Source organism: Pinus tabuliformis, chromosome 1_1, assembly GCF_031772625.1.
Source record: "Pinus tabuliformis cultivar Carrire ecotype Pingquan chromosome 1_1, CPIR1, whole genome shotgun sequence".
Taxonomy (NCBI): Eukaryota; Viridiplantae; Streptophyta; class Pinopsida; order Pinales; family Pinaceae; genus Pinus; species Pinus tabuliformis.
This window is the reverse complement of record NC_142297.1, coordinates 678083897-678094245: the sequence shown is the minus strand read 5'-3', so window position 1 is coordinate 678094245 and position 10349 is coordinate 678083897. Positions and strand designations below refer to the sequence as shown.

The 10349-nt window shown below is 33.7% G+C and overlaps 1 protein-coding gene across 1 annotated transcript; it reads left to right on the top strand.

Annotated features, from left to right (window-relative positions):
• Window positions 1-608: 608 nt before the first annotated feature.
• LOC149215230 (uncharacterized) lies at window positions 609-1576 on the top strand. Its single transcript, XM_089389658.1, has 3 exons — window positions 609-998; window positions 1092-1156; window positions 1241-1576. The coding sequence occupies exons 1-3, from the start codon at window positions 609-611 to the stop codon at window positions 1407-1409; spliced, it is 624 nt and encodes a 207-aa protein (XP_089245784.1). The 3' UTR covers window positions 1410-1576.
• The last annotated feature ends 8773 nt before the right edge of the window (window positions 1577-10349 follow it).

Genomic DNA, 10349 nt, shown 5'->3' with positions numbered 1-10349 from the left:
CGCGTGTTGTCCTCTCGCAAACGTGCCATCTCATTTTTCAATTCTTGAACAGTTTCCAGTATTGCCAGATTGGTACTTCGTGTTGCCTCACCCAACTGTACCCACATCTCCGTGTTCTCCTGAGGGTTACTGCCGGTTCCTTGCATTTTGTCTCCTCTCTGATTTAACTGTTAACTGTTGTAATTCTGTGCTTTACCCCAAAATAGACAGAACAGCAGTTAGTTAGATTATTAACTTACATACATATGCATGGTGTAGGCTTCTGCACAGTGAAACATGTTTTGCTTGAGGCCATAGTGTTGAAACTGGGCTCTGATACCAATTGTCACACCTATATTCACATACATAAAAAAAAAATTTACTGTATACTTTATTTAACACCTTTGCTATATATATCATATGCTATTCCAACCTATATGTAAGCACATATATTAATTGACACCATACGCATGCCATGTATGTACAACTGTTAACCTATATTCTATTCCCATTGCAACCGGAGATTATATGAGCTACGTGACTTTGCAATGCCAGGTCATACTGGTTTATGTACGTGTTGACTTTATGTGACAGCCAACTATCGTTCTAACAGCTCTCAGTGATTATTAATGAGGCTCGGGTCTCGGCGGTCCTGCCGCAGGCCTTGCAGGTGCCATCTCATTCCTGATTTAAAGACTTCAGTCCTTTCTGAGATAGGTGGCAAGGTTTGGCTCTTTTGGCCATGTGACACCTCGGTCACAGAGATCTCGGACTCTACGCTTGGGGTTCCCGCCCTGCATAGACGGTCAGGATCTCACCGCAGAATCAAACGGCTGCAAAACACTCAAGGGTTTAGGTCTTTACAAAACCTCAACCGATCACTCTCGGGGTTTATTCACTTGCTCGGCCTTTCCGGCTCCGTCTCGGCGTTCATCCTCCGGTTCCACTCTACCAGTGCTATTTTCTTCACCTGCAATTTCTCGGCAAGCTGCGATGTGACCAAAACCAATCCTACACAGGTATCTGAACCTCGACTCTTAAATCTACTGCACATTTTTACAGGGATGATTGTCTGTAATGTTTTCTAAAGATTGTTTCCTCTTTGCTCACAGGGCACGCCCTCCTGGTGGAGCCAAGGCACCCATACCTGGAGGTTCCACCCTCTCGACGGCCGCAGGTATGTCTTCAGCTCTCCTTTGTTTTGCTTCTGCTTGCGAGAGCTCACGGCCATCGATTTGAGTGGTTTATTACAATTGTGCAGCCGCTGTTCGAATGAGGGTTTCCCTGCATTGCTTGACGAGGTATTCTCCATAGAGAACCCTCACCATTTGAGTTTAGGTCTTCTTTCGTGTTCTGGTCAAGTCCATGACCTGTTTTATGGAGGTGTTCACCACGGTGGAGTTCCTCCTGAGTTCTGTTGTATGTATTAAGGACTTATTTTTGTTGAATGCATCCCCTTGCGGCGTGCTCAAATTCTTGGTTTACCATGTCTGTTCTCGGACATGTAACTCAGATCTACACACAGACCTGGTTAAGGGTTCGGGTTCTATTTTTGAGATTCTCCGTTAAATAATGTATGAACAGTTCTATGCTTCAAGGGTTTTCGCCATTCGGGTATTGTTCTTTTGTGCTTTATATATATATATATGGAACCCTTGTAATTTATGTATGAAATACGATTTAGTCTGAGCCCTCAGGGCCGTTTACGTTTTTGCATCATCATATATGAATTAAATCTGTGTTCAACTGTGTTAGAATAGTGCATGGAGTTCATGTTTCTGTTACTGGTTTCACTCGCTTTTACGACGGCAACCTTATGGATTATCCCAGGTTGTGATGGTTGCTTCGTTCTGCATTCCTATGCGACTGTTGTTTATTAAGTCTGTTCGGTATTTGTACAGTATGCATTTGAAGGGTTAACCGAAACGATATTATAATTTTTCCCTTTCGCTATGGAAATGTCGCACTATATATATGCTTGAGGTTTTCATTGCAAATGCATACACAGATTATCTTGTAGATGTAAGCATACCTCTTATCGAAGTTGCATGCACCGGATTTTGTATACTTATAACTGTATAACTCCTTTCGATTTGCATGCACAGGATTTTGTATATATGAATATATTCCCCTTTTCGATTTACATGCATAGGGTTTTGTATACATGAATATATTCCTCTTTCGATTTATCGCTCCAAAGAGCTGGGTTCTTGTTACCATGTCCGCTAACACTGTATTTTTGAGAACACGGGTTGATGAAATATATTAATATTCTCATTTTCTGTTTGCACAGTTATCAAATTAACGTTGTTTGTCTGGGGTAACCTTTCTGTGTATTTTCATATCGTCAGTCATTTGTATTAAACAACTGAGGGTTTATTTATTCTTCCGTCGACAAGGTAGCATCTGACTATCGTCACTGCTCTTCTACCCAGACTCAGAGGTTCTAACCTCACTCCTGTCGACACATTCAGGTATCTACTTGATTATTTATCAAGATATTTAATACTATTTATTCCACTGTTAGTTTATTCACTGTTAAACAGTGACTCGGTCTTATGGACGAGGTTATATTCTGACTATCATTCAATAACCAGTTCTCGATTAACCTCCCCTGGTTCCTATAACCAGTCTTTAACTACATCCATCTATGTAGCTTTATCTACAGTACGACTAGTTCAGACTATGTCTATTGAATGACAATCTGTTCTTTAACTTTAACCATATCTGTAGAGTTATCTTATCATTATGACAGTAACTAGGAAAAAGAACTTGTTTCCTGTTTGACTACTATACATTCACTGTATTTTTTTCATATTCAAATAGAGACTCTGCAGTTTGAAACCGTACCTGGTTCACCAGTATCAGGAATGGTTTCTCAAGCAAGTCACCTGTGCTTGTTTCTGCTCTTCCACCCAGCCATGAGATCCATCCCTCAGACAGAATTCTCCCCTCGAGCCATCTTGCAGACCTCAAGTCCTCAACAAGATTTGTGCACTCTGTGCCTGGTTATCTGGTCCTAACCAGACTTAACCTCTGTTTTCTTTTCCTTTTCTTGGAAAAAGGTTTTCCTTCTGTCTGTCCCCACAGCACAGAACTTCCTCCCCACAGCCAGGACTTTTCCTCCTCTGGGAGGGTAGTTTCCATCAGTTATTATAACTGAACTCTTTCTTTTCAATCCACCTCTTAGAGGCTGCCAGCATTTCAAGAAAATATTTAAATTACTTTCATCAAAAATAGTTTGTCACAGTTTTGTTTTTAAACATAAACAACAAATGTATTAATGTCTTTTACCACAGTAAATTTTTATATTTACATAAACTGGGGTCATTACACATTTTGATGACATATTAGCCTAAATATGTTATTCTATGTGTCATACTTAACCAATCACATGGATACCAATTTAATTTATAATATTTAGTCTCGCAACGCTTCTATTTATAATTTTTATTAATTTGTTTATATTAATTAATAAATGATATATATATATATATAATTAAATATTTTTGATATTATATATATAAAAGTTTGTGTTTATATATAGTTTAATTATTAAATCTTTTTGATATTTTTTTTACTAGTTAATTTATTCCAGATTTGATAGTGATATTTTTGAAATAGTATATTTAAATAATATAATCTGCAAAATCTGGTTTCCCATATCAATGAATCTGTTTATATTCTAAAATTACTTTTAAATATAAACATATATAATCTATTTATCACGATTTTAGCCAAAATAGTATCAATGTGTGATTGTTAAATTGCTCACTATACTTAAAAAAATTATTTTAATATTCTATAAAAAATAAAATTATTATTATTAAAAATATATTTTAATGTGAATAATTTAACCATTAAAATTTTTTAATGGATTGGATAATTTCAAAATTTAATATATTTAATTTATTTTAAATATTATTTTTTTAGATTTCAAAGATAAGCGATCAAAATTGACACCTTATAACGCAAGCGGAAAGACTACCCCTATTCCCGATTCTACTATTTTATATATATATATAATTATTTTTTAAATTTAAAATATTTAATTTATTATTAAATATTTTTTCAATTTAAAATTATTTTCAATATACCTTGAAAACATTAATAAGGTCTCCTTTATATCCATACGTCGAGTTTTATGTCTAGAGAAAATATAAAATACTTTAATATAATTTGAAAATTACAAATAGAAAACTAATTTTATTTTTATTAATAATTTTTTCTATTATATTCATAATTTTTTATTTAAATTAATAAATAATTTATTTATTTTTTCAAAATTTTTATTTAAATTAATAAATGATTTCTTTATTTTTTCAAAATTTTTATTTAAATTAATAAATGATTTATTTATTTTTTCAAAAGTGAAAAATATAAAAATATATTTCAATATGAGTTACATTTGCGCATAAGATCTCTCACATAGAAGTTATTCGAAAAATATATGCATTAAAACAAAGAGTTTAAATCTTACTAAGAATCCAAATACATCCATCTAAGGATCTTATCAATCTTATCAAAGTGCAACTGCCACCAAAATTAAACTACAGATCCAAAAAGACAATTAAAAAGACGGTTATCGAAAACAGAAATATATGGGAGGGGATCCATCTTTCACCTTTGGTTATGCCATCTTCTAGGTGAATGTAGTGCATATAACCAAAATCATCAATAAGCTTTTTTTGGACCGTGAATTTGCAAGGGAATTAGACTTTTTATAGATATAGTGAAAGGTGATGTGAGAGAAAGACTCTTTGAGTTGTAGAATCTAAGATATCAATCCATTGAGGTGAGAGGGACAAAAGTTTATATTGGTTATTATCTCATCAATAAAGACCTTATAAGCAAAAAAAAAAAAAAAAAAAACCCATAAGACGAGAACTTTTTCCTTTATAATTTTGCCACAATCTCCATTTTATGACTTCTTATATTGTCTTAGAATCTAAGATATCCATCCATTGAGGCGAGAAGGACAAAAGTTTATATTAGTTGTTATCTCATCAATAAAGACCTTTAAAACCCCATAAACATGTATAGAAATTATCAATAATCTTTTGAAAAACCAAAAAACCCCAAAAGACCAGAACTTTGCCTTCATAATTTTGCCACAACCTCCATTCCATGAATTCTTGTATTGTCAACTGTAATCAACCTCAGGCACACACCAATTCTTGTATCAACCCAACACCATGACGACAATTTCCTCTTTAGGTAGCACTGTAGAAAGAAAAAAACCAATTGGGTAATGAATATGGGGAGGGGTGTAAATGTGTGAAAGGTCTTTGTCTTTTGGAAAATGTTCCTTTATAGTCTCCATCCACATTACAATGTTGTGAACAATTTTGTAAATATTAATATACAAATCTTAAAAAATATATCTATTCTCACCTTCCACATTTCCCAAATTTGTATTAATAAATTTTCTTTCATATTCATACTAATCCATATTTAAACTTATAAGATTTCCTATAGACTCAAGTTGTTACATCGAGAAGGTTTTTTATGATTTGAAAACTAAAATAGAGTGATAATGATTTGTCTTGTTTAATATAGTTTAAATTAGGTTAATAAAACTTTGAAATAATTTATTTCATCCTTTTTTAACACATAGGGACAGCAGTGGAAGAAGTCCATGCCGAGAGAGTATTCCACCTTATTTTCAAGCTGTTATTCAATTATTTCAAGTTTTATGAATTACCAGTCTTGAATGGCAGAAAGTAAAAGTGTTGCTACTACACATGACTGGGCGAAAATTGCAACCCAAGTATCATATTTCCATCGCGACTATGTTAATGTTACATCTCATATAAGTAATGACACTGGTGGAGATTATTCATTACATTCAAGACACTGGCCCCTCATCATACACAAGAAATCACTCACAAAAAATGAGGCAGGTAATAATTCACTTGAAAAGGATGCTGTGACACATAATTTTGAAAGCATTTCATTAGATAGAAGGATTACATTTTAATTTTTTCAAACAATCCTGCATGTTTCATCCAAACACATAGAAACAAAGAATTCAGGTTAAACAAAAACTTCATATCACTGCATGTTTACCATAGGGATAAAAAAAAATTGAAGCTTGTCATTCAAATTTTGAAATGTGAGAAGCCACCTCTAAGTCTAAGTCTAAGTCTAGATCACGAAAATACGGCAACAAGTTACTGGCGCAATGTTACACATCTAAAAGTTAAACAGAAGATTTTTTCACAGCATAATTTTTGGAAAATACGGCAAGTAGTTACAGGAGCAATGTTACACATCTAAAGGTTAAAAGGAGGAGTTGTTCACACCATAATTTTTGGACAACAATGTATATTACATGAAAACAATTTTCAAAGGCCTTAGCATATAAAGTAATTAAACAATTATTATAGGTTAGTTTGTTTATACCACCAACATTTGATAGCTAAATATGTGCGCTACATCTTGTTCACTTATCCATAATGTTATAAGTATGGCATGTATGTCAAATTTAATTTTTTTTTGTTTTGTTTGGCGATGGAGAATTAACAATTTTTTTGTGTGTTGTTTGCCGTGGAGATTTAACTATTCACAATTTGAGGATCATAGTCGAATCGATGTTCATGAGATAGAGGATGAAAATTAACCGAACAACCATGATTGATTAATATATTTATTTATATATGGACGGACTACTAGATTGAGTGCAGGCATAAAGTTTTGTTGACCAAAAATTTACAAAACCCTCCTCATTTGCTTTGTTTTATTTAGAGGAAACTCGTCTTTAGTGGAAAATCTCTATATAGAGGGAATCAAAGGGATTTTTTTTAGTTAGTAAAGAATGTCATTTCATGACTTTACTCTTCTTTATGTTACCCAGGAGGGAATCATTTACTTTTAGCTTCAGTTCTGATCGTTGGGGAAGGGGAGGAACCGAGAGGGCTTGCTTCTTCTAACTTGTTGAATGACTAAATGTTTTGAATGGATGAGATTGAGGCGTGGTGGGTGCATGAAATTATCTCAGATTCTGTTAAGAAGACCATATCTAGCTGGAAGCACTGCAATACACCTTCTACGAATGTCTTGCGACTGGAAGTGGCAGCTCAAGAGAAGGGGAGAAGAAAATAGGAACCCAAAATGTAGGAAGAGGAAAAAAGAGGAAATATAAAGAGGGATATTTCCAAATATACAAAAAAATACTTTAAATCACAAGCCTATAAATCTTGGTTGAATTGTTGTTTCAATTCTAGTAAGCGGGGTGGGTGAAAGGTAAGGCCCTTCTTATTCTTATTCACTATTAATTAATTACAATTGAACAGAACTAATGAACACAGATAGTGTTAACTAATCCTTCAGGATTGTTATTGTATAATATGTCATTAGTTTTACATTTCGTTTTTACGATTAATAAGTTACCGACACACAACTCTCTCGTACCTAGATTGCACATTGATAAATAAGTAATTTTGTCATTAATACCATGCCCTTTCATTGTGTTCTTTCATTGTGGAGTTTATTTAGGTTTGTATAGTGGTACCAGAGCCCTAATTGAGTTGTTTCTAAACTCCATGCATTTTAAGTCAATGGCATAAAGGAGACATGGGTGATGAAGACTGTGAGGATAACTGAGTGCAACAAACAGTTAGCCTGGTGGGATGCTCAAAATATTTACCCTTTGTAAGTTTTATATCCTTCCATCCTAATAAAAGACTATTGGAGAAATTGAGGGGTATAAAGTTTTTTTTTAACATATTCTTCGAAGTTAGAATACATGTTGGATTTTTGAGTGCTCGTTGTTCTCAATCAAAATTGTCAAGACTGAGTCGAATGTCAATAATTATTGGATTGTTTTCTAAAATTCTAAGTTCCATGCACCCAAAGGGTCGCTTGTTGTTTTAATTTTGGGAGGATTCATTTTCATTTACTGCATCAAAGGAGAGTTTACTTATAGTGAAATTTTTGAAAGATAGTATTTGCATTTATTGCAGTAAACAAGACTTTAATAATAGTAAAAATTTTGAAGGATAGTATTTTCATTTACTACAGTAAACAAGAGTTTAATCACAATAAAATTTATGAAGGATAGTATTTTCATTTACAAAAATAAAGAGGAGTTTAATCAGAGTAAAATTTATGAAGGACCAAAGTTTAATCACAATAAAAATTTTGAAGGATAATATTTACATTTACTACAAACTAGAGTTTATTTGGGCTTGTATAGTCGTATGACCCTCATGAGTTCTAAATGTTGTTTTCAGAATGTCTTCAGTCTTCATTCTTATTTGATGATATCCTGAATGAAGATCCAACTTGGTGAAGTAAATTGATCCATGCAATTCATCCAATAATTCATCAATGATAGGAATGGGAAATTTATTTTTAATAGTGAGCTTGTTGAGCTCACTATAATCCGGACACATGCGCCATGACCCATCCTTCTTATGCATCAATACGACCATAGTAGAGAAAGAACTTTGATTAGGTTGAATTATACCAGCCTCTAGCATTTCTGCAACCATATGTTCAATTTCACTCTTTTGGGCATAGGGATATCTATAAGGCCTGATGTTTAGAGGAATACTTCCTGGAATGAAATGAATAGAATGATCATGATCATGAATAGTTGGGAGGCCTTTGGGAGTTTCCAATACCTTGAAATGATTGTCCAAGAATTTTTGGAGATTTGGAGAAATAGATGATTTCGATGTGGGAAACTCTAGCGAACATAATTGTGCAATTATGCCTCGTTTTTCTTTCTTTAGAAGCTTTGTCAATCTGTTAGAGTTGACTATCTTTTCTAGTTTCCCCATGATACCCCTTAATTCATCTTCCTTTCCTTCTCAAGGAAATTTCATGAAAAGTTCTTGAAAATTAAATGCTATTGTAACAGGGATTGTAGCCATTGGACTCCTAGTACAAAATCAACACCACCCATTGGAAAGGAAAGCATTGGGCTATTCAATACGTATTCTCCCATGGATAACTTGATATTTTGACACTTTCCAGAGCAGTTTATGGTTCCTCCACTTGCAACCCTCACTTGGAACTCTCGTGTTGGATATAGGAAGCAATTCAATTCCTTGGCTATCTTACAATGAATAAAATTATGTGTATTGCTTGAATCAATCAACACTATTACCTTTTTCTTCTTGATATGTCCTTCTATCTTGATATTTTGAGGAGTGGTAATTCTAGTCAATGCATTACAAGATATGTTCAGATTCATTTCTTCTTTCTCAGTGTGATCTTTCACTTCTTGAACCTTTTTCTTATTGATATGTCCTTCTATCTTGAGAGTTTGAGGAGTGGTAATTATTTCCAATGCTTTACAAGATATCTTCAGATTCATTTCTTCTTTCTCTGGGGTTGGCTCCTGATGTATATCCTCTTCTTTTGATGTTTCTTGATCATTTTCTTCCTCCTCTTCATAATCTATGTAAAATAATATCTTTTATAGAGTTCAGGATTCTGTGATCCATATCAAGTTTGTGAGAGATTTTTCGGCGTAAATCACATGGAAAACCATTTGTCGACGCATTTCGAACCAACTTTTCCTGACGATGAACCACACTAGTTGGTTCGAAACGCATCGACAAATGGCTTTCCATGTGATTTACGCCGAAAAATCTCTTACAAACAAAATAATTTCTTCTCAACACACTTATGGCCTTTAGTGCATTTTCTATCACAAATGTAACAAAATCCTTTTTCTCTTTTTTCTTCCAACTGTTTTCATGTAAACCTTGTAGGTTGTGGAAGGCTAGAAGAAAAAACAATTCCATAGTTATAGTTGTGAGCGGTAGGATTCCTTGTTTCGATAATTTCGCTCTCAATTTTTCTTGCCAACCTGAATGCCTTCTCAAATGAATCAGGTTCCCAAAGACGAACTTCATGTTGAATGTTATCCTTTAAAGTACCTATGAAGACATCAATCCTTTTCTTCTTTGGAATATAATTTACCCTTATATTCAATTTTTTGAAATCCTCAATGTGCTTTGTTGTTGAACCCTTTTGTTTGAGATTTATCAATTACCTAAAGAAGGTGTTACTCTTCGTATCCTCATAATGTGCTATCATTTCTTTCATGAAAATTGACCAAGTGAAAAGTGCTTTACGAGAAAACAACCCTTTATACGATAAAAATTGATGCGGTTCTAAATATGAAGATGCAATACGTACCTTTTGTAACAATTGCACCTCATGTAGATCAAAATATTGCTCCATCTATAGTATCCAATTTACCGGATCCTTGCCATCAAACTTCCTCATATTGCCTTTTCTTGATTTTAGAAGCTCGATCTTGAAACAACTATAACTCTGTAATTTCGGATTTTCCAGTTCTAAAATTGTAACCTGCAGTAGCCCTTTGCGTCCTCTTTCCAATGCCATCAGTT